This window comes from Perna viridis, chromosome 7, assembly GCF_037379345.1.
Source record: "Perna viridis isolate PV_CMFRI_1.1 ecotype Kerala chromosome 7, ASM3737934v1, whole genome shotgun sequence".
In the NCBI taxonomy this organism is placed as follows: Eukaryota; Metazoa; Mollusca; class Bivalvia; order Mytilida; family Mytilidae; genus Perna; species Perna viridis.
This window is the reverse complement of record NC_142451.1, coordinates 29,749,994-29,775,363: the sequence shown is the minus strand read 5'-3', so window position 1 is coordinate 29,775,363 and position 25,370 is coordinate 29,749,994. Positions and strand designations below refer to the sequence as shown.

Sequence of the window (25,370 nt, the reverse complement as noted above, 5' to 3'; positions counted from 1 at the left end):
TTCAAGCATAAACTTGAAGAAATTTTTGTCCCATTTAATATTGTTTTAATTTAAAATATATCATAAAAGAAAAAGGTCACTTTGAAATTTTTACAATATTTCACTACCAAATCAAATCGAAAAAAATTTTGCATATACATACCTTTTTAAAATTGAATAAATATGGCACAAATTATCAATTCATTTTCGAGAATTTTCTTTCTTGTAGAACACACCAGGAAAATCTAATCATTTTCTGGATGTTGAAAAATCATTATTTAACAAAGATACCATACCTATTTAACATTGAATGCATGCTCTGCATATTATCAATTAATTTTCGAGAATTTTCTTTCTTGTAGAACACATGAGAAAAATCATTATTTAGCAAAGAAACCATACCTATTTAAGATTGAATGCATGCCCTGCAAATTATCAATTAATTTTCGAGAATTTTCTTTCTTGTAGAACACATGAGAAAAATCATTATTTAGCAAAGAAACCATACCTATTTAAGACTGAATGCATGCCCTGCAAATTATCAATTAATTTTCGAGAATTTTCTTTCTTGTAGAACACATGAGAAAAATCATTATTTAGCAAAGAAACCATACCTATTTAAAATTGAATGCATGCCCTGCAAATTATCAATTAATTTTACTGAATTTTCTCACTTGATGAACAAATCAGCAAAATTAAATGATTTTTTTTTGTATTTGAAAAAAATTGCTATATTGCAAAGCAACAAGATATGATAAGAGACAAATCAGTATTGGCATATCTGTGTAAATCTAATTTTTAAGGCTATATATGAGATAAATTCTTCAAAATAGTTTTGAAAAACAGTGCTTCTTAACAATACAGTGACACCTAGCTAAACCTGGGGATGATTTTACAAGATCTACAAAGCCGAAATTAGCAAAAATGAAAGTAAATACACAGTAATAATAGAATCGTAAAGGTAATATCCGGATTTGAAGTAGCAGAATTCTGCTAAAAAGCGAAAAAAAAATCATCCCTGTAAATCAAACCCAGGAAAATCTTAAAACTGTCTAAACCACACAGTTTTACAAGCTTAAGTCCACTTAGAACAATTTAAATGAAGTACATGTGTACTTTGAACCTTGGTAAACCAAACAGTTGTCTTGACGGTAACCAAACCAATGCGAGTCCAGAAAAACAGGTTGTATCCTAACTGTGATATTTACAAATATATATCTGCAAACAACAACTGTTAGCACATGTACAATGAAACTTGTATAAACTGAATCTCTTTCAGACTTTAAATTTGTTCAATTTAGAAAGCAGTTTGGTTTACACAGGTTAATAAAAGAACAGTGTTCCAATGTCCCCGCAAAAAAAAAAGTACGGAAAACTTTAAATTCATTGAAATTTTCTAAATCCAAGGGCCATAGCTTCCATAGAAATCAATCAACCCTAACCAAAGTCAAACTTAATCTGTAACTTCTCATATTAAGACTACATACAAAATATAATATCAATTGGTAAAACATTACAAAAAATAGTACGGAAAACTGTAAATTCATCGAATTTTCTAAGTCCAAGGGCCATAACTTCAATAAAAAAAACATTCAACCATAACCCAAAGTCAAACTTAATCTGCAACTTTTCATGGTAAGACATAAAAAATTTAAATCAGTTGGTAAAAGCATTACAAAAGAAGTGTAAATAACTGTAAATTCACTGAAATTTTCTAATTCCAAGGGCTGTAACTTCCTAAAAAATCATTCAATCATGATTACAGTCAACCTTAATCTGTAATTTCTCATAGTAAGACTACATACAAAATATAAAAATCAATTGGTAAAAGCATCACAAAAAAAGTGCGAAAAACTGTAAATTCATTGAAATTTTCTAAATCCAAGGGCCATAACTTTCATAAAAATCATTCAACCGTAACCAAAGTCGAACTTAATCTGTAACTCTTCATAATAAGGCCACATAACGAAACAACTTATTTGGTAAAAGCATAAGAAAAAAAAGTGCGGAAAATGCGGACAGACAGAGGAACAGACACCGGGAATTTCCATATCCCCTCGTGATGCAAGGTTTTAGGATAATTCAGGGTTTGGTTTAGACAAATTTTTTTATTATTCAGGATTCAGTTAAGACAGGTTGCACTGTATTTGAATGTTTCTAGTACAGTCCATATTCATATTTTGGATTTCCATCTTTAATTAAGTATATTTCCAACCAGTTTGACACTTACTTTCATGTCTACAGGGTTATCAGCTTCGTAAGCAGGACAATTGTGGAAATACAGGTTATACAGCCCTTCTTCTTCCTTCCTCTTAATGTTTATCTGGAACTGAAAAAAAAGTATCTGATTTAGGCCATGATATAGTCAGAAAATCTTTAATAGACTTGAGTTTTGATTGAAAAAGAAAGCATCTGATTTTGGCCATGCTATAGCCAGAAAATCTTAAATAGACTGAGTATTAAATTTGATAGGAATGCAAATTTCTTTCTTCAATTTTCTATCCTACATGTATAACTTATGTTGATATTGATTTTACATTGGATTACTAAAAATTGTTTCCCAATTATTTCAGAAGGAAGAGTAAAACCTTGTGTTATGGACCTTAATCAATTTGAAAAGACTAGTTTATATGGAAAACACACAATTCATTTAATTAAGGGACAACCTAGATTTCAATTTGGGGACGTATAATTTTCATCAACTTGTCCAATTGGACAAGGTTCATAAAATGTTTACTTCATACTCTGCTATATCTGAGTAATCCTAGATGCTCACAAACAAATATCATGAAAATGCCTGTTTTTGACCCCTTTTCGACCCCTAATTTGTACTGTAAATTGTTCAAGTGAAAATTCCAAAATCAATCCCAGACTTTTTAGTGGTATTGCACCTTGATGTAAATTATCAAAGAGATCCTTTCACATATAGTCAAGTTATTCCCAAAAGATCATGAAATTGCTTGTTTCTGGCCCCCAATACCTACATGGTTTAAGGAGGTAGACCTAAGGTAAGAGACACAACTCTTTAAAATAATTGGAAGGTTTGTATTCAGCATTTTACATCAATCTTATGCAAGCATCTAACTGACTAGGATTCATTTTATTCTGCTTCAAATGAAAGCTTGAGAGGCTTTGGTGAAATTGAACATGATACAAACATATCACTGATTTCATGAGTAATGTCCCTTACCCTAGGTGTACCTCCTTAAGTGACCACCCATAAAACCTATCCCAGTTTTCCTTTTGTAGTATGGTACGTGGTACAATTTTAAAGAGATAAATTCACTTATAGTCAAGCTGTTGTTCCAAAGTTCATGAAAATGCATGTTTTGCCCCCTGATTCATAAATGGTTCAAGTGACAACTCCCAAAATCAATCAAAGCCTTCCATTAGTGGTATGGCAATTTGTGGTATTTTATAAAGATCCAAATACTTATACTCAAGTTATTTTTTGAAAATCAAATTGTCTATGGATGATGTCGCAGACAATGACAACACAAATCCATTATACAATTCAAATGTTTCTGTGGCCATATAAACAAGAGGCTCCCAGGAGCCTGAATTGCTCACCTGGTTGAATTTTGTCTTTCAAGGGAAGTAAATTTAAGAAGAATTTCTATCATAATTTTCATGATATTAGCTGAAAACTGTAAAAAAAAAAAACTGTCATTTTTCCCTTCTCAAGGGCAATAACTCTTACAAGAAATTGTCTGACAACTTTGATCCCTGAACACTTTCGTAGTCCTAATAATATGGATCATTTCAGCTATAGAAAGAATTCGGCTAAACATAACAGTTTTGGAGATATATGCGAAAAACTACAGTCTGACCCCTATGTTCTATTTTTTAGTAACGGCAGTCATGTTTTTAACAGATCAAAAACCCCTACATCAGTTCTATGCAGGATATCCTAAGGAACATTCATACCAAGTTTGGTTTCAATTGGTCAAGTAGTGTCAGAGGAGAAGATTTTTGAAAGAAATAACAAAAAAAAGCAAAAAATGTTGAAAAAGGGCAATAACTCCACCCTGGCTTAACAGATTAGAATGAAAATTTGACCACAGATAGATCTTATCATGCTGAACACTTTTACCCAGTCAGAATTTAGCTAAACCTCACGGTATTGGAGATATATGCAAAAAACTACTGTTTGATCCCTATGTTTTATTTTTAGTAATGGCGGCTAATTGGTCCGGTAGTGTCAGAGGAGAAGAGTTTTGAAAAATTGTTAACGACAACGACAACAGACGACGATGGATGACAATGACGACGGACACCAACTGACGGCAATAGCTCATATGGCCTTCAGCCAGGTGATAATAACAAAAAGTCCATACAAATGACTTCAACCTGATTCTATCAATAAACTTACATAGACCATGTAGACAATGGAACTTTTGTCAGATGTATTCTGAAAACTTTTGATTGGTATTTCATTAATGAGGGCCTGGCCAACACCTTGTTTTACAGGAAGTGGTTGCTTTGTATTTGTAGTTTCAGTCCCTTTCTTGTCAGTTGATTTTGTATTGACTGTTGTAACATCTTTCTGAGTAATCATTGGTGTAGGTGTCGAAGCAATTTTCTGGGTAGTTTTTGTTTCCTGTTTTGTTTTCTCAGCTCCTCTACGATGCCTACCCATCAAGCTGCTGTCACTAAATGGCGATGAGTGGCGCTTAGAGTGTCTTTTTGATTGGGATTGTGAGGAAGAGCTGACAACTTCTAAATTCTTAATGTCTGTTCCATATTTTCTATCAACTGTCATTCTAAAAGGAAATAAAAGATAAGTGTTCCAATGTCCCCTGCATAAAAAAAGCATTTTAGGCAAAAAAGTGCCTCCTCTATGAGTGTCAGTGAAATTTTACAATTACACTGAACAAGGCTACATAATAACATTAAAAAAAAAAACATGATGTTTTTCTAACATTCTGATACACAAAAAGTAATTTATTACATTAATTGGTAAAAGCATTACAAAAAAATGCAGAAAAATTCTAGCTTTAAATTCACTGAAAGTCCAAGGGCAATAACTTCTGTAAAAATCATTCAACCATAACCAGAGTTGAACTTTATCTGTAATTTTTCATAGTAAGACTACATAAAAAATTTAAATCAATTGGTAAAAGCATTACAAAAAAAGTGTGAAAAACTGTAAATTCACTGAAATTTTCAAAGTCCAAGGGCCATAACTTACACAAAAATCATTCAACCGTAACCAAATCTGTAACTCTTCATAATACTGCCACATACCAAAAATAAACTTATTTGGTAAAACCATTACAAAAAAAAGCGGAAAACGTGGATGAACGGACGGCTGGATTATTTTTTGTCTGATAATGGAAAAATGATCATCAGCCATTTGCAAAATTTGCCACTCAATGACCAGCATTTTGACTGTTTCCAGATCCTTGGTCATAGGAGAAGATTTTGGAAAGTAATAACATTATAAACAGCAATAAACATTGAAAAAGGGCGATAATGCCAGCATGGCTTAACAGACTAAAATCAAAATTTGACTACAGATAGATCTTATCATGCAATAGCTCAAATGGCTTCAGCCAGATGATCTAAAAGGCTAGACTACATTGTAAATAATGTCAATATACAGTGAAACCCATCTTAACCAAACCCTGATAAATCTGAAAACCTGTGTAAATCAGACACTTTTTAAAGGCTATTGATATCATTTACAGTATTTTGAACCATGGTAAACCCAACACTTTCTAATCCAAAAGAGGTTCAGGTTAAGGAGGTAGACCTAGGATAAGGGACACAACTCTTATAAATCATTAGAACATTTGTATTCAGCATTTTACATCAATGTCATGTAAGCATCAAAGAAACTTGAATTGATTTCATTCTGTGTCAAATGAAAGCTTGATAGGCTTTGGTGAAATGAAGTATGAATCAAACATATAACTGATTTCATGAGTTATGTACCTTACCCTAGGTCTACCTCCTTAAAAAGGTTTCACTGTAACAGATATTTCAACATATATATATATATATATATATATATATATATATATATATATATATATATATATATATATATATACATACACTTTCTTTTCCAAGTCCATTTTTAAGAAAACAATAGAAAGACTATTGTTCTTTGTGTTATCTTTACTTAGGAATCCATCTGGATTATTCAGTAAACAGTTCTTTCCTTGGGCATTTTCCTGTAAATACAGTTTCACATAAATGTATGAAGCAAATAATTAATACATTGTAAACATTTAATCTTTATCACAAACAACAGAAGAAAGTGTCTCCAGGTTAAACTTATAATTTTCAGTCCATAGGGGGCCAAATACGGGTCTTATCATATATCCTTTTCAATGCATCTTTGCTAGCCAAAGATTACAAGAGATAGGGACAGGACAGTTACTCTTGGCTTGTGAAGATGTTTTCTTTGTTGATATTGCGAAATGGTACATTTTACTGTTAAAGATTTTTTTTTCTCAAAATTATCAATAGTCGATTTCACAAATGTAAGAGTAAAATTTATCGTGAGTTTATTTTGATGTCATAACTTATGATCATTTTTAAACTTACAATTGTTTGTGAAATCTATTACAGATTTTTTTATATGTTCTTGTTAGAAACTGTCAATCTCTAAATTTCAAAGATATTTTTTTCTTACTAAAGGCATCAGAAACATACATGTACATGTACACCTGAAGAAAAAATTCTGAGCAACACATACATGTAAACACATGTCCTGAAAAACTGTACAGTCTATCTTTTCAAGAGTAAAAATATAAAACATGTAATCAGTATGAAGTTACATGTTGATAGTTTGTATTTACCAAGTAGGCTGATATCCCGCTACTACCACTTTTGTCCAGAGTAAATCCAAACTGAAATTACAGAGAACAAATACACAAACTGTACATTCAAATACAACTGTTCAATACTTTGAAAATGTCAAGAAATATTTTAATTTCCATTGATTTTTTTTGATATTTATATGAAATAGCCTTGAGCTAACACTTGAACATCCAGATGGGTTTGTTGTCCGTTCAACATATTCATCATATCCATTCTCATTATATTGATAGGGAATGGTTAATCTTAAGAATTGGATTACTATTACATTTCAGTATAAGCTATACTTGTACGCTGATATCACAAAAAATATTGTACATCTCCTGATCATTTCACATTATTAATTGATGATTGGGAAAATGACATCAATTTGAACTTCTTCCCAAAACAAATATCATGACATTAATGTGACAAATAATTTTTGATGGTCAGAGAAAGTTTGTAATTCCTCAGATAAGGAGGTCAGTAGTGCATCTATTGATTTTATTGCAAGGGCAAAATTTTAAATTTTTAATCAACTTCAACAATTTAAAATGCAGACTTACAAGGTACATTTTACATAGCAATATTTAACAATTTTTAACATTCAATCAATATCACAAAACGTCAATGTGTTTCTAGGAAAAGCAAAGGACGCTTACCCTACTGGTACACCTGGTCCATGCTCCCAATTTTTTTTATGTTCTTTGTTGTGTGTGTCTGTTTCCCATGTCTGGTCTTTGTCCCTGGATTATATTCTTTTGATTTATTCAAAGGGTCATAGTTTTCCTTTCCTCGTTTGTCTACCCCGGACTTGACTTTTTATGAGCAACTCGGAGGGTGTTTCTAGAAAAGCAGAGGACGCTTACCCTACCAGTGCATATGGTCCATGCTCCCAGTTTTTAGTAGAGTCCGAGTTGCTCATTTACTTTTGTTACTTTGTATGTATGATTTTAGTTACTTTTTGTTCTTTGTTGTGTATGTCTGTTTTCGAGGCCTGGTCTTTGTCCCTCGATTACATTCTTTTGATTACCGCTATAACCGTGTTTCCCTTAATTACTCTTTGATTTCCGCTAGAATCTTGGTTCCCTTGATTGCTTTATCCATATCAATGTCAAAGTATGCAGAGTGTTTGAACATGTGTCTACTTACCAAATGTTCCTTTTTGAAGAAATGGTCTTTAAACAGGGTTATATTTACTTCCAGAGTGCCCTTTTCAAGAAATCCAAAGGTACTCATCTGAATGATTTTTCTTCCATCATCCTAAGTTAAAAATATAAATTGATACTATATGTTTAAATTGACCATCAACCTATAAATGAATAAACTTGAACCCTCCTTTTAAAAACTATTTTTTTATTTTTTATATACACACGTACATGCACATTGTAAATGGTCTGTCCTGGCAGTTTGCTTGATGTTTGCTTGGGACCTACATTTAGTCGTTTTAATTGGCTATTTATCGGTATTAGCCATTCAGACTAATCGACTTCCAGAAAGGTTAAGGGTGTACTACATACATTGTAGTTACATTTAAGTGCACTGTTTCTTTTGAATAACAAAGAATAACTAATCTGATCGTATCTTTATAAAACTTGAAATTTGAAATCTAGACCATACATCAAATCATTCTTTATATGTCTGACTTTTCAAAATACACAAGACATCACTGTTGCACAGCAGAAATCCAAAAATAAATTTCAAAAGGCAATAAAAAAAAATTAATGTTATTTAAGAACTACATGTACATAATGTAGCTTGAAATAAATGACGGTTCCAATATTAAAAAAGAAAATCTTCATTCCCTAATAAAAATAAAGAAAATTGTCAATGGGTTGAAAACACAACATGTCACATTTGTCACGAGGACAGCATCAGCCATCAAGCATCACCTATGGCCTTTTCAAGCAGGTTGTTAGTTTGACTCAATGACTAAAAGAAAAATAAACTTGTCCACCCTTTCAAGGACTATTGTAATAACATACATGCCCATAACTTACATATAGTTTCCAATTAGTCAACAGATGAATAATTTTGAGCATATTACTGTGATCTAGGACGGTCTAAAGCCCAGAAGGGTTTTAAAGTTTTCAAAGGTTACATCTTAAAAAGTGTTATACCTAGAATCAAAATCTAAAACAGATTCTGAAAGATATTGATTATATCTATCAACTGATGTCAAAAACATTACAAAGAAATCTTATAAAGGTACATGTACAAAGAGTTGACCAGAAAGGTTTGAAATTTGATCTAACAATGAACAAAATTTCTTCTTCAATCTTATAATATATTCATAAAAATTCATCAATGTTCAATCTAGAGTGTGCCATTGCAGGATTCCTGCAATTTTTGTCACTCTGGTGCCATAAGCCATGGTCAATATTTTCTGCAAGACAATTTAATATCCTGTCAGATGATATAAATTTCATTTTACAGAATCATTGGTGAGAATCACAATCTTGACAGAGTATGTCATCGACAAAGTTTTGATGTTGATCTTCATTTAAAAAAAAAAATTAAAAAGCCCAGGGCAATAACAACTCTATATTCCTGCTAATTTGTATTATTTTCATTTTACTGAATTATTGACGAAAACCGCAATCTTTATCAGGAAGGGAGCCTATTCAAGAGTATGATGTCTGAAATTGTTTGATCTCAATTTTTACAAATTTAAAGAAAACCTGGTCAATAACACAATATATTCTGAAAGACATCTCAACTCTCTATCAGATGATATCAGCTTTTGGTATGCATAGTAATATTGAAAGTCATACTTTTGAAAAAATGCCCATTGGGATGTTACTCATGAAAATGCTGTCAGCGTTCAGGAAAAGAAAGAAAGGCAGTATCCAAAAAAAATATCGTTGTTTTCTGGTATTCAAAATTTTCACTTTGAAATTAAATAATTCAAAATCACCAATTTGTGGTAAAAAATACCTGATTTATTATGAAAGTCAATTTATTTTCCAATCTAATGATATAAGTCAGATGTTATAGATGAAAAGATACAAAAATGTACCATGTCTAAATACAATTTTGGCAAAATCAATTTAATCATTGTAATCAGTGAGCAAATCATAAAAGTCAGCATAATGACAACTTGAGAAACTTTCATCATTTAGCAAAACGCTGCATCATGTCCTATTAATGTTTTGAAATAGTAAAAAATACAGCTTGGACAAAACATTTCAATGATGTATGTGTAACAGAACTACTCAGACATTAAAAACAAAATCTCAAGTCGCATAGATCTTGATAAAACCCTACATAGTACATACTATGGTATGTCAAACCTCGACCTGTTTGATAAAACAGATGATATAACAAATATATGTAACTGCCTGGAATGTCCTTTGCCAGCTCCAACAGAGCCTTACCAAACTTGGCAAAAGTAGTACAAATGTAAATAACAAGAAGTGAATTTCCTTTAAGAGGTAACCTACATGTAATTCATTATGAATACAGGTACTTTAGGTACAGCTTAAAGCAGTACCAATACTTTTTGTTGGTACGGTGCCATACCAATACCATTCATGTCAAAAAGTAAACAAAAACAGGGTATTTTACTAAGTGGCTTATTAAAACAAGTTCAACCATATTAGTTTGTTACCCCTGCCAAACCAATCAAGATTTGCAAGCTACAGTACTCCTCTGGAGTAGTAAGTAAGTCCACAATAGCTACAATTGAAAGGTAAAAAGGAACTAAACATTAACAAATTACAAATAAAAAATAATAAAACATAGATATTGAGCCCAAATTTTCTGACTTACTACCTTCTGCTAGTGCAGGGAGTGTTTATTGAGGGGAAAGTAACTTGTAATTCTCTATATGGAACACTGTCGTTGCTGTTTAGCTGTTTATTAGCTGATTTCTCAAATTTCTATGTTGAACATAGGGTGACTTTGCTAAAGGTGTTTGTATAAAACCACTGGATGGATTTTGATTAGTGATGTACCAAATTAAAGATAAAAGATTGTAGAATGGCAATATCTGAAGTAAAAGGAATGAAAAAAAATTTCAAGTGAAAATAGGTCTATTGAGACAAATACAATGTAAGCAAAAAATTCACTTTTTTAAAGGTACATAAAGAATTTATCATTAAATGTTTGTAAAGACTATAGCAATTATTAATAAATAAAATTAATATCAAATGAAGAGAAATATCTGCTGAATGGCAATCCCTATTTTTAGTTAATGTGCTTTGAATAATAATAAAATGATGACTACATGAATGTATACATGTATATACATTTGTCTTGAGAAAGTAATATCCAAATTTTCATTTTCATAAACTACAATGTATGCCCCAGTAAACTTTTGTCTTTCTGCTTGTTTAAACTTATAAATTTACTACCAATTTAAAGATTAAAGAAACTTCTTTAAAACAATATAATTTTCATCACATAATAATAAGTTTGAAATACTTGACTAACAATTAAAAATTGACCAAATTCATTAATTTTCCCTGGGGCAATTACTGATAAATAACAAGTAATTATTGATGTTTACAAGTAAATTTTGACATTTTTATTATATTTTAGTGTTTTGAGAACACACACTCCCTCAATATTTTCATCATAACTTTGTCATTATCAATTTGCCAATTTTGTAACTTAAATTCTCAATAATTTCTCCTTCCCCCAGTATGCATACATGTGTACATTGCAAGTCCAACGTAAATCTTATAGACTTCAATTTTTACCAGAATAAAGATCAAAGAAACACAGTTATTTTTAAACATTATATAGACTTTGTTAGGAGTGATCAGACCCTGTAAGTTAATCCCTTTGGGAATTTGCGCTGTAGACATTTTTTGTTTTGACCACTGGTGGTCATAACAAAAAATACATATTTCTCCAGCACTGAATCCCAAAGACAAAAGGGATTACTTGTGTTATTGAGAAGTTTAGTGAGAGTACTTGTATACTAATATTACTATTCGTCTCTTGCACTTGAAGCAAATATTAATTCAATTTCACAATTAAAAGGGGATGGGTAGTTTTGAGAAAAAAACAAACATTATCACTGTCCTGTGGCTGTAAGTGTGATTACAGTCACTTACTCACTAGACACTACACTCAAAAATTATAAATAGGATCGCATATTATGTTGTTCTACTGCTTGGTCTCTGTTCACATTTAAGAATATTTACCGGTAACTCTAGTTGATGTATTCTACAGTTAACATGATAAATAACAGATGAAAGTAAAAGAAGACAGGATATCGACATTTTTTGGAGATCATTTGACAACTCGCACTTCGTCATATCAGAAAATTCATACTGATACAACTAGAAACCAAAAATACGAATCTGAAAGGTGTCTGACGTTTCGTAACCTGGTCGTTTCGTACCAGGTCGTTTCGTACCTCAATTGAAACGCTTCGTAACTAGGTGAATTTCAAAGTGGGATGTTTCGTACCTGGGTTATATCACACAGAGACGTTTAATACCTATTGTTTAACATACAGCATTGTTATTTTTTAGAGGGTTCTTATAGATTACTACGTTAATGTTCGCTCCTTCACAGTTATTTTCTGTCAAATTATCTCTTACCTTTAAGATTCATCTAAATAGTTTGAAAAATATGACCGTAGCCAGTGCAGTTTGAAAACTTTTTAAGGTTAGCTAATATATTAAAGCAAAATGCATTTTATGTTTCAGACAATAGAAATTATTTGTGTATTGTTGCAATTCCACTTGACAAAAAGCAGTTGATTGTGAATAGCTGCTGGAATGGCTTTTTGGTGACTGAACGTGCCGTCCATATACCAACATTTTGACGTGGAAGTATTCCGCCAACTCGAAGTCAAGGTCTCTGGGTTCTGGTGGACGGTCTTTCTACGATTGCATTGTCTTTTCAAGTTGCTGATTGCGGGGCGGCTGGCCTCAGGCAAGTCTGTGTTTGGATTTGCTGACAGGACTGTTTTAACGATCTCTGATGATCTGGTGAATGCATTGGTTGGTAGCGAAGCCTGTGCTTTTAATTGTGTTGAAATGGTTGCTGCAACTACATGGCCTGGTGCTGATGGATGGTTACGTCTGCCCGGTGTAAATTGGTCACCTATCTGGTTAACTGTTGCTGGACAGCGATTGGTTTTACGTCTGACACTACACCATCACCATATTTTGTCGTTGCTCTGACGTTTTACTGTGTAGGAAAACTCATCGGAGGAGTACAGCTTCTGCTTACCGCGTTTGGTACATTTCAAGTTTTTTTTCTCTGTTCTGTACGTATGTGTGTAAATAAATATCTATGAAAATTGTCTGTATATGTGTCATGTAAAATGTTTAAGAAATTTTGTTATATATGTTCAAATTTGCTTATAATGCTGATTAAATGGTTCAATATATCTAATAAACACGACCATGTCTTCACAATCTTGCCTTATATCGGGAAGAGTTTGCCCAGGTACGAAACATCTCACCATGAAATTTAACCCAGGAACGAAACATTGCACTTTGAAATTTACCCAGGTACGAAACGTCTCAATTGAGGTACGAATCGACATGGTACGAAACGACCAGGTTACGAAACGTCTAGCATTCAATCTGAACAACAACGTACTAAGTTTAATTTATTTATAATAAAGCAATACATGTATTAGCTTTACCTTAAGAAGACAAGAAATCAAAATACATCAACAGATTGATTTGTAATTACCTTTGAGCCTTATATTAACGCCTTAAACTGTACAATGTTGTCTATTGTTAGGTGATAAGTTTTTCGGTACACAGCCTTTTTTTTTTAATTTGAAGATATTTCGTCACTTTCTATTTCAATCCTTCTTATGGAAAAAAGTAAAAATAAGATCATCAGTATGTAATAAAACCATGTTCAGACAACTTTGTTATTTGAAAAAAAACTATCTCCAAAAATTCAAATTTGTTTACACTTGTAATATTTCGTGGCGTCGACTGGAAATAACATATTCTGGTACGAAAATTAAATGTTACGAACTTGTTCACGAATGGACGACTAGTGCCCTGCCTTCCATTGAATTACAAGTACCAGAAGAGAAAAAAAATCATGCTGCCCTCCAAATTACTTTCTAGGATAACCTCAACAAGCTCTGTTTATCGCTTTCAAAACGGTAATTTTTGTTCGTGTTTGTAATAGTTACATGTTTGTATTAAACAAAACGTGTATGTTCAATAAGATATATTATCCAGACATGCCATAAACTTCATTTGGATGTTTTTTTCTAATATTTTGGTTAAGTAATATTTATTTTAATAGTCAGTATACAAGAATAACTATTTACAGTAGCTCTATAGAGCTTTTGGAACAAACTTACACACATGATAAATAAACATACAATAATGCATATCGCATGCAAACATACAAAAATGTGTAATACATTATATAGTCCAAATTTCCTCTGACCCTGCAATCCTCCTCTTTTTTATTTGGATATTGATATGTTGGGTTGGGGTCAGAACGATGTGCCATACAAAAAGTTGGAGATTTAGCGGTACCGTGGAGTATCGCCTTTCAACCCCTTGCAACGACTTTCAAGTTGAAATTGTGCATGTCACACCTACCTAGTTCGATTCCGGAATCATTTTCCTGTATGCTGATACGAAATTAGCAAAAAAATTACATTTATTATTGAAGTTTCGTTAATGTTCCACAAGAGACCCTGTTTTGTTGACATTTTGAACCGTAATAGAGAGTAGGCGGAGCATCTTACTTTTGGAACGGAAGGGTAGCTGGCACGTAATTTTTCAGAGGAATTTTGAAATATTCTGTTAGATTCCAGTTTTAAAAATCGTTTCTTCTCCGTTCCGTTCCAAAGGTAATAAGCTCCGCCTACTCTCTACTTTCAGTTGGTCATTTTTAGATATAATACAATGTACTTCTTTTAATGCTTTCATTTGAAAATGTCTTTGAAAAGTCCACCAAGCTTGAAGCTGCAGCAGCATGTATACATGTATTTAAGTTAATTTTACAGATTTTATTATTTTATTTTACAGTATTGAAAAGATCACTGCAACCAAAATGCTTCCACAGACATTTACACCTGAGCAGGTTAACAAAAAGAATTTATTCCCCAGGCCTGCAAAAGCTATCTTCATCCTTAGATTTACAAATTCAGACAGAGCAGGTTTTAGGTATGTTGACGAGTATGAACAGTTTTATGTTGAAATCAATGGTATACATACATGTAACGTGTCCGTTTATGTTTTGTTTTAAAACTATGTAAAATACTTTGAATAATTAGCTATGATACAGATCATACAGACAGTACTTATTTGTATAGACCTATGAAAAAAACACAAAATACACTAAATAAAATGTAGAACAGGGCTTGAGTAATTTATGAAGTGAGAAATGTCCAAAACTTTTTAAAATTCTTTTAGAATTACCACTTGATGATCCAGAGGATGAAATTCTCAGTGATCCAGATTTCTTTAATGTGAAGGGAATGGTTACATTACGAGACCTTTTTAATGCAAGAGTGCACTATGGTCATAAAATAGGATGCAGAAGTGAATTCATGACTCAATACTTATTTGGTTCTCGTCTGGATATAGACATCATTGATTTAGAAAAGACCTTGCCTCTTATGCATGATGCACTCAATTTTATGGCACACATTGCATATAGAAGAGGAGTTATTATGTTTGTGAGTAGAAATCTCCCAACAATTCATTTAGTCGAAAAAACTGCAAAGGAATGTGGTGAATATAGTCAGTGCCGTCTGTGGGAAGATGGTTTGTTCATGAATGCCAAAGTCACATTTAAGGAGGAAATAAGGATGCCGGATTTGTGTATTTTACTTGATACAAGGAACAGTGCTTTTGAACAACACATGGCTGTGCGTGATTGTGCCAAGCTGTGCATCCCAACTATTGCTATAGTGGATACAAACTGTGACCCACGCTTAATCACATACCCTATTCCTGGGAATGATGATACACCTGCTGCAGTTGAGTTTTACTGTAATTTATTCAAACAAGCTATTCTAAAGGGCAAAGAAGCTGCTGGTGTAAATGTCAAGGAAACAAAATAAAAAATATATAGATATGATAGCTTTAATTTCTGGTGTGTGATTTATACACAATCCTGATTCTGAGTACATGAAAAAGGTGAAAAGCAGAACCAGGTGAAGTTAGGCGACATGTTTTGATATTGTTTCATATGCAATCAAAACAAATATAACTTTAGACTGATTCCAGATCACCCGTACCAGTCACAGAGATTAATACAGTCAACACAATAAAACGGCTAGACATTCATATACATGTATATTTTTTTTGCCGCAGTCATTACAAAATAATTTACTGACTCGTCTGACCAAAACCCAAATTGACCTTTTTCTGCTACAAGCAGTCAAAAACTTCAAAATTTTTTTCTGAAATGTCTGTTGGTTACCGGTAGACAGTAATTCATATGATTGATGTAGGCTGTAGCCTCAAATTTATATCAGAAGTATCAGAGTATAAAAAATATAAATACTGAAAATCATGATTAGACAAACCTGAAAATAAAAGGAAAAGGCCCAAGAAAAAAAAAACAAAACATAGACCTACTGTAATAATGTATACAAACACATCATAAAAATGATTGCATGTATCAGTAACTGCTAATTCAAGTAATCAAATGATTTTTTTATATTTTCACTGCTAGGTACAATTTACAAGATTCTGAAAAAGTCATAAAACTGAAACCAATGAATAATAGTACATTGTACTAAACCAGACAGGACTCAGCATTGTATTCCTTACAATTGTTTATTGATACATGTACATTGTATGTTGATATTATAACTACATGTACAAAAAATGTACATGTATTTGTTGCTCATACATTGTTCATACATGTACAATGTACTGTATCTAAATCAAAATATAATGTATTCACTGAAAATGTGTGTTAACTACACTACTATCAACCAAAATTTTATTTCTCCCCTCTTCACAGTGGAGTTGCTTATGTCCTTCACTGTGACTCCACAATTGGAGATAAAATTGCTACATTTCAATAGTTTTCAATGTTTTTTCTGTCATTTATTGAAATGTTATTAAATTGCTAGAACCATGAAATATTCCTTGTTATAAGGACAGGAGAAGTTAATTACAGACAATTTTTGAAATGGTGATTCAACTGTGGAGAGTGGAGATACTGTGACTCCACTCAAAATATCTCCACTGTGGAGAGTGGAGAAATTAAAATTTTTGTTGACAGTAGGGTATCAATATGTATCTCGACTTACATTGTTGTAGCAAATGGTTTTAGTAATGTCAGATTGTCTGCTGTTTGTTTTATACCCCTGGGAAACAAAGTTTGGGGGTATGTAGGAATCAACTTGTCTGTCAATCCGTCTGCCTCTCCACATTTCTTGCAAGGTTGCACTTCACAAATGTAATTGAATTGCACCATTTTGTACACAAAGTTGACCCAGTCTGATTTAGTAAAACTTGAAAATAAAAAGTGAAACTTGCTGACAAAATTAATTGTGGATAGTAGAGCATTCGAACATAAATAGATGCAATACTTGTGAAGATAAAGGGGTGTAAAATGTATGTTTTAAGCTTTCTGGAAATATTCAGGTCCTTGCCACAGAGGGTTCTCTCCTCTGTACCAGCTGGCTGTTTTTCAAAAATGCAAAATTCAGCACCAACTTTAAAAAATAAAATCATGAACAAATGAGCAGAAAAAAGTAAACATATTTTTTGTTTTATGTTTTTAAAACAAAACAATGCCTGATTGCTTTTCCTTGCAGTTTTAAAGTAAGTATAAATCATTTTCATGGATCTCCACAATAATAGGATTGAAAAATAAATTTTCTTACAGGACAAATTTGTTGTATTTGCTTGTTCCAGTGTCTCAATTAAGCTTTATTTCCACAAAATATCATAAAATTATCTGTAGTGGCATATCTATAGAGTGGAACCTAAGCATACATAAACTCATCCTAAACTGCAAGGGATTTTGATAAAATTTTATAGGAAGTTTGAGTATCAAATGTAGATGTGCAGTAAAGATAATTACTGACTGAGGACTCCAAAGGCAAGATACAATTTGATACGAATTAAGGGTTTTACATGTTTTTACACCTTGTAAGCATAACTCCTCATAAACCTCTCAAGGGTTTTTGATGAAATTTTATAGGAAGGTTGGGTATCATATAATGATGTGCATGAAGGAACTTAATTACTGTCAAGAGGACTCCAAAGGGAGATCATCCAAATTAAGGGTTTTACATTGTAAATCTTCGTAAGCACAACTCCTCCTAAACCACTCAAGGGATTTTAATATAATTTCAAAGGAAGGTTGGGTATAATATGTAGATATGCATGAAGGCATATAATACTGCAGGAGGACTCCAAAGGGAAATAATCTATAGGGTTTTTACATGCAACTCCTTCTATACAGCTCAAGGGATTTTGAAGAAACTTGATATGAAGGTTGGGTATCACATGAAGATTTGCATGAAGGAATATAATTAATGTTAGAGGACTCTAAAGGAAGGTAATCTATATTTAGGGATTTACATAGTAAAAGCTTGTACAATGTAAGTGCACCACCTATACGGCTCAAGGATTTTAATGAAATTTTATAGATATTTGGGTATATGTAGATGTGCATGAAGGAATATAATTACTGTCAGAGGACTCCAACAAGCAGTTTTCATTTATGTTCATTTGAAGCGGGGATATTCTCTTTGTGAGCCTGCTCACAGTATTTCTAGTTTAAACAGTTGAGTGATCAAGGAAGCAGAGTAAACTTGTGGTATCATAAAATACAGATTAACATCGAATTTCAGTTTGATTGAATAATTTAACAAAAGTTACGGTCATTTTAAGTTGTTTTTACCCAAAAATAATATTTTGATAAATTGAAGTTATATTTCTTTAAATATTAAAGAGTTCGAGTTTAATATGTTGTTCCCATGTGATGATTTGTAATTTTGCATGTGTCCATTGGTATTAAATACAACACAACGTGGCGGATATCATTTAATGTCCCATTAGATGCTAGGTGCAATATTTTTATTACCAGTAGTGTTCCATATGTACTTTTCATGTTAAAAATAAATTGCACAATCCATTTGTTTGGTACAATACACAACACAAAGTTGATGCACATGAATTGTACTCCATTTTCAACATACATGTACATTTAACTGGCTACCACGGAACTGGTTTCGTTCACACATATAGTCTGTGTGACCTGCCAGGGGAAAGACATTTGAAAGAACTTTAGTATAATTTATCTAGTCCATCAGCTCATTTTCTTCTCTTCAATAACAGCTTCATCCCATGGCCCATGTATATTGCTACAAAATCATGAGAATGTACGGAGTTAAAGCAATTGAAACATGATCTTCAGAAATAAATTAGTAACAATGGCAATAACAAGATACAAACTTATCCTTAGGAAAAAAGAGGAGAATCATTTCAATCTTAAACAAAACAAAGAGTCATAAATACAAATGTAATTAAATAATATTAAAGATCTTTAAGGTTACTTTATGGGAACTTGTATAATCTTAAGTCTTAATAATTTACATATTTCAAGTTTGTGCACTCAAATACAATGATAGTTGCATTTATTTAAAGTATTTAAAAAATGTTGTCCATTACAAAAAAAAAAAAAAACAAATGGTCATTGAATATTTGGTTTTTTTTGTACAATTAGTTTACTATATTAACCAAGCTTACTAAATGTATGTGCATCCATGTTGCTGCATGATTTCTTCAATATAACAAAATACTAAATGTCCTCATTTGGGTTAAGCATTCATTTTACACTAACAAAGCACATCGTTACACAAAACTTACTTTTTGAGAGGCTGTAAACTAACTAACCAAGCTGGACATACAAATGTGATGAATACAAAAACAATGATATAGAATATAGCTGCTGCAGTTGAACATGTCCATAGCAACACAGTTGTCAAGGCCATGAGGAAGAAAGTCAGCCATCTTTGACTTTGTGGTATATATTTCTGAAAAAAAAAAACTTAATTACTTTCATTTCATACACACATATATTTATATGTAAATGCTCTTATAGCAATAAATAGGCAGATCTAGAAAATTATGTTTCTTAAGTTAATGATTCAGTAAATGAAGTGGTAACTGTGTGGATGTAATGTTGTTATAAATCAACTTTATCACTGACAGTACCACACTGCTGTTCCCATCATTACATGTAGTGTGTAACAATCAAGCAAGAGCCAGTTAATACATTAAGTTTTTTTTTCTTTTTTTCATATTCCAAATTAGTTTTTTTCATTTGTTTTTATGCTCCAATATTAAATATTTTATCAAGATAATATTATGGATGAAAGAATTACTGAAACACCGACATAAATTTTGATTTCACAAATTGATGGATTATAAGTTTTCTCTGCAATGCAGCATAAACTTTAAAAATCAACTTCTGAATAAGTTGCAATACTTCAACATACAATAGAACTAGTATTATCAAACACACAAGTATTCAAGAAGCATGTGTGTATTTAAGTACCAGTCCACATACAATTCAGGCACTACCAATGGTTAAGTGATTCATGGTGTAGAAAAACCAACCAACCAAACTATGCTTTTTCAATCTACATGGGCTATACTTTCACATAAGGATAATCATTTCTGTATTCAGATTTGCACTTCATAGAAAATCGTACATTTATCTACCACTGAAATCAACCAAATCAAAACCAATCAAGAACAATAACTCTTACAAAATGTCAGTGTCATGTACAATCTATAAAATTCTTATCTCAAAAGTGCAACAACCAAATGAAAAACTAAGACTGGTTATGTGATCAGTTACTGTTTCTGAACCAGAAATAAAACTGAATTTTGTGGGTTTTTGACATGCATGAATAACTTTTTGTCTGATTTTTATAAAGACTGCTACTTAAACAATCATCAATTCTCAAATTGATAATGTCATGTGTTTTTTGCCCAATGTTATTGTAGTTGAAACATGACATTTTGAAGCAACTTTGGATGCAAGAGTTCTAATATACATGCAGATGTATTTAATGGCTCTTGACTTTAAATTAAGGTTGTGAGAAAAAAAAGCATTACAAAATGAAATATCCCCACTGATTGCTGCAAGCACAGACTTGCAATTGGACATGAATATGCAGAGAGCACATTTTGCAGATACATGTAACTTGTAACCAATGTAAGCATCATCAGATGAAAAAAAAACTGAAGTGTGGTAATAAGCTCATAACTTCCTTGACTGTGATTAAATATTGATACTTTTGTTTAATTTAGATGTAGCTTGAGGATTTTTTATGCAATTTAACTAGATAATTTATATGCAGAAGTCTTAGAAGACAACTGCTGTAAGGAGGAGATAACTCTACAAATGTGAGATATACTATATAGGTCTCACTAACCACTTCCAGGTCAAATGGCCACCCCCCTATGTAGTACCAAAAACACACTGAACCTAGATATATGCATTGTAAGTGCATTATTTGTGTGTATTGTGATTAAAAGTAGTCAAAATAAAGCTGAGAATGTGTACTTTAAAATCATATATGTAATTAACTACAACAGTGTATGAATATTGTTTACATGTGTGAGTAATTTGCCTCCATGCTGTCAGTTAGCAGAACAGGTAAAAATGTGGATTTTCAGTATTATTTATACAAGAAAATTTCGTGAAGAATTTCTACAATCATCGTACCATTAGCATAATGATTTTGGAAGCCTTATTTTCCAAGCTTTGCAATGGTATGCAACTTGAAGATGTCATTTGTCCTGGGAATTCACAGTGAAACTTTGAAAATTACTTTTTTAACATGTAAAGTAATGGAACTGTTAGAAGTGGTTAGTGAGACCATAGACTACAAGAAGTAAAATATGGACTTACTCGTAGCATCCTACGTAACATTGGCCACAAACCAAATATTTCTATAGAGAATGTTACAGTTGAAAATGAGTGCCAAGTTGTTCTTAATCTAGATGCTAAACAAACAGATGCAAATAATCCTGCATTTAATGATAATGCCTCTGAAACCCTGCAATTAAAAAATAAGCAATCAAATGATTTAACACATTTAAATCAAAAATACCATAAACAAAACAAAAGATAACACTTATGCTACCTATTCTGCTACAAATGTAAAATTTACGAAAGACAATGACCATTTAAACCAAACTCTGTATTAATAGGAGACCTGTTTAAACCAAACTCTGTATTAATAGGAGGCCTGTTTAAACCAGACTCTGTATTAATAGGATGCCTGTTTAAACCAAACTCTGTATTAATAGGAGGCCTGTTTAAACCAAACTCTGTATTAATAGGAGGCCTGTTTAAACCAGACATCTTCCCTTTATTTTAACAACAATGAATTGTTGTAATCATAATACCTGTATAAACTTAACATAACATTCTGCCTAAGCTGGGGGCTTGCTTTTTTCAGTTATTGAAAAAATACAAATTAAAAAAATTTTCTTGTCATAAACATTTATTTTTTGAAACAAAAAAATATGCATTTTTTTCATGTTCTGTGTTGTGTGTCTATTTTCCTTGTCTAGTCGTTATCCCTGGATTATGTCCTTAATTACCTGTACTGTCTGAATCCTGGTTTCCTTCATTCCCCTTTCTTCTCTATCAAGACACGAGATATACACTAGTTCTAGTAGTACTTACAAGGCTGCATTGGCTCCATAGTGATGAAACATTAGGTTGCCTATTAACATCATGGTTGTCATGGCATAAATAGTATCAGTGGAAATAGTTTCTGTCAGAGAAACCAGCACAGGTGACAACCCATAGCTGAAACCAGCAAATACTAGTGCTGTCTTCAAATCATCTAGGACTATAAGAAATGATAAAAGATTCATCAGCTTTTCATTTTCACTTAAATTAGAGCTATATATGGAAAGTTCTTTGTTATTTGGAGACTTCTTTTTTTCATATGTTGTCATATTTCTATTAACATTAAGGACTAGATAAGAAATACATGTTACTTTGTTAAAATTTTATATATTTTGTTTTTTTTTTTCTCGTCTCTGTTTGGTCATTTGGAGACTTTCTTCAGTATGTTAACTTATTGTTTATTTCTCTGTCTTAGCTAAACATATTTAAAGAAAACCGTGACTAAAACCAGACAATAGTTTTTTTTTCAGCTAGATAGAGAAAAGGTCATTTTAAGGCTAGTTAAAATTAAGTACTAATACATGTAAAAGGAACTTTCTCTTGCATACAAGTAATTACAATTTTGTCACATTTTACTCTATATAACACATACATGTTCTGTTGGATAATGCATCTTTGTGATAATGTTCAATACACAGCTTCAGCATGTATCCTATCAGTGTCAAGGTTGTTGCTATGGAAAACAATGTATGTGGTGACAACCATCCATTTTCCATGTAAATGTAGCTGACCACAAACAGGCCAAGACTAAGTAGATAAAAAAATAAAGATTAAAGTACTAATTAAGGTACAAAGAAAACTTATTCTGTGCATCTGGTAGCAGACATGTTAGTAAGTGTTCAGTGTTCATTTTCTTCGGCTTTAAAAAAATAACTTTTTTTTAATCTATTTAGTTACGAGTCTGTCTGCATACTTTTTTAACATACATACTATAGGCACAACACTATGAAAACACAAGATTAAAATACTCCAAAACAAATTAAAGATTACAGTTAAGATACCAATACGAACACATATTGCTGCTCGGACGTTAAACCCCAACAAACAAACAAACAAACCAATATGAACACTTATGTAAGCTCTAACACAATCACAAGTATTGGTTAACACTCAAACGTAAAATTACATATATCATACAGAATGACATATACAAATACAAAATGTATATTGCCATTGAAAAAATTGAAAGTACTTATGACATCATATATTTTCCTGTTTCTTAACAGCCTGATATGAAATTTGAAGGCATCTTTAAAATGTTAGTATTACTGTTATCTATAAAAGATGTTATTCAGAATAAATTAATTTTAAGTGTATTTTCACAAAAACATGTATTTTTATGTCATTATAAGTATACCTGCTAATTTGTTGAGTTACTTCCCCTGACTGTTCACATACTGTCCAATAGTCATATTTCCTAGTATTCACTAAAAAGAGCAATGTAATAAATACATGAAGAATATGTAATTATTTTCAAATGAAAACATATGTGTATTATAAATGTACAATATAGTAATTTATTTGAAACTATGGAGGTAATGCCATTTCAGTGATGAGTCTTAATTTGACATTCATTATTGTTGCTATTTCTTTTTGTTCACAATTCCTAAAATGTTCATGTAAAAAAACACAAATTCAATCTAAGCCTTCTTCTTGTGGCGTGGTATCTTGTGGTATAGTTTCATAAAGATCCATTCACTTAAAGTGAAGTTATAGTTTGCAGGATTACAAATTGACGATGACTGCATGATACCAGAATGTGCCAATTTTGAAGGTTGTATTTTTTATAGTGTTCATATGAAATTTAAGTGACTGCAGCAAAATGAATTAACCCTGAAAATTTTATAAGAAATATGTCCAATACCCAGATATTACATGTACTATCCTTTCTCATATCTGTATAAATGCAATAAGTTTGAAAAAAAATATTATTTCTTGCCAGCATGCACATTAAATGGCTAAGTATGCCTTTTCCACTGGTAAATAATTCAAACACAGACATTTTAGCTGAACATAATCATACCCTATGAACAAGAGTAAATCATGATAAACCTCTGGTAATGGTAAGTGGGAAAAGTTTTCATACTGTTAAATCATGTTTATTTAACTGATTGCAGAGAGTTCTATGGCAACATGCAAGTGCAAATTAAAGAGGGCTGCAAAATGATGAGAACAAAAATTCATCATCCTGAATTGACATCATGTGCAGAGAATGCAAAATAACAATAAATGTCTCCAATAATTATTATATAAAATCTCAAAAATATAATTCAAATAGCAAAAGATGATTGCTAGTATATGCAATGTCTACTTTATGAGAACAACGTGGCAATCAATGACCAGTTGTCCTGTTAACTTTCATCCCAAACTCAGTTGCATGAAAATGCTAGAATTTCAGGTTAAAAGAACAATTGGATTTATTGTTCAAAAGACATATAAATATCGTATTCATTTATAAAATACATGCAATTTATCTATTTTAATGATAAATTTTATTTCAAAATAAATATATATTCAACAATGTCTGTTGACTAAGTACTGTTCAAGAATGCTCTGTACAGTTTTGCATGTGCCATTTACAATGAACCTAAAACTCTAGGGCTAATATACTCATCAAAAGAGAAATGATGCACTCAAGCTCGCTTTTACTAGTCTTAGCGAGGACTTTTATAATAATAGTCTATACAATATAATACAATACAAAAGCTTTATTTAACGTTGATATTTTAAAACAATACAACTTGCTTTGCTTTTGTAGTAGCCTTGCTTTTATGTAATGCCTACTCCATATTATTTTTGTTTAATTATAAAGCAAGAATATATACAATTCTTTTGAAGTTCATCAAGAAAAGATGCATCAACATAGTTGTCTGGAACGTTCTGATCTTCATACAGAATTTTCTTCCACGTCTTTGGCGTTCTCGTCTCCATTTTGAGATCATGTG

The 25,370-nt window shown here is 31.8% G+C and overlaps 3 protein-coding genes across 3 annotated transcripts in view; 1 reads left to right on the top strand and 2 right to left on the bottom strand.

The window, feature by feature from the left end:
• Positions 1-12,082, bottom strand: part of LOC148612211 (protein GPR107-like) — a 29,098-nt gene extending 17,016 nt beyond the window's left edge. Inside the window, exons 1-6 of the mRNA XM_088593444.1 lie at positions 11,940-12,082; positions 7,939-8,049; positions 6,789-6,839; positions 6,040-6,158; positions 4,352-4,742; positions 2,210-2,308 (exon numbers count right to left, since the gene is read on the bottom strand). Coding sequence (XP_088449570.1) covers positions 2,210-2,308; positions 4,352-4,742; positions 6,040-6,158; positions 6,789-6,839; positions 7,939-8,049; positions 11,940-12,053 — 885 coding nt within the window. The 5' untranslated portion in view covers positions 12,054-12,082. The remainder of the gene's footprint in view (positions 1-2,209; positions 2,309-4,351; positions 4,743-6,039; positions 6,159-6,788; positions 6,840-7,938; positions 8,050-11,939) is intronic.
• A 1,653-nt stretch (positions 12,083-13,735) lies between these two features.
• LOC148612210 (small ribosomal subunit protein uS2m-like) lies at positions 13,736-15,816 on the top strand. Its single transcript, XM_088593443.1, has 3 exons — positions 13,736-13,879; positions 14,763-14,900; positions 15,150-15,816. Exons 1-3 carry the CDS (start codon positions 13,816-13,818, stop codon positions 15,800-15,802), a joined length of 855 nt encoding a protein of 284 aa, XP_088449569.1. The 5' UTR covers positions 13,736-13,815; the 3' UTR covers positions 15,803-15,816.
• A 2,923-nt stretch (positions 15,817-18,739) lies between these two features.
• LOC148612209 (phosphatidylinositol N-acetylglucosaminyltransferase subunit C-like) lies at positions 18,740-25,363 on the bottom strand. The gene is made up of 7 exons (XM_088593442.1): positions 25,251-25,363; positions 23,783-23,852; positions 23,018-23,172; positions 22,417-22,585; positions 21,634-21,781; positions 19,578-19,744; positions 18,740-19,072 (listed from the first exon to the last, which is right to left on the bottom strand). The coding sequence occupies exons 1-7, from the start codon at positions 25,354-25,356 to the stop codon at positions 19,018-19,020; spliced, it is 870 nt and encodes a 289-aa protein (XP_088449568.1). The 5' UTR covers positions 25,357-25,363; the 3' UTR covers positions 18,740-19,017.
• Positions 25,364-25,370: the final 7 nt, after the last annotated feature.

Bases quoted from the DNA above. Each gene is read 5' to 3' on its own strand.
- LOC148612210 (XM_088593443.1), top strand. From the start codon at position 13,816: ATGCTGCCCTCCAAATTACTTTCTAGGATAACCTCAACAAGCTCTGTT. The intron at 13,880-14,762 runs GTAATTTTTGTT...TTTATTTTACAG, and splicing joins TGTTTATCGCTTTCAAAACG to TATTGAAAAGATCACTGCAA. The intron at 14,901-15,149 runs GTATGTTGACGA...AAATTCTTTTAG, and splicing joins TCAGACAGAGCAGGTTTTAG to AATTACCACTTGATGATCCA.
- LOC148612209 (XM_088593442.1), bottom strand. From the start codon at position 25,356: ATGGAGACGAGAACGCCAAAGACGTGGAAGAAAATTCTGTATGAAGAT. The intron at 22,586-23,017 runs GTATGTGTTATA...CATTTCTTATAG, and splicing joins TGCATTATCCAACAGAACAT to TCCTAGATGATTTGAAGACA. The intron at 19,073-19,577 runs GTAAGTTTTGTG...ATGATTTTGTAG, and splicing joins AGTTTACAGCCTCTCAAAAA to CAATATACATGGGCCATGGG.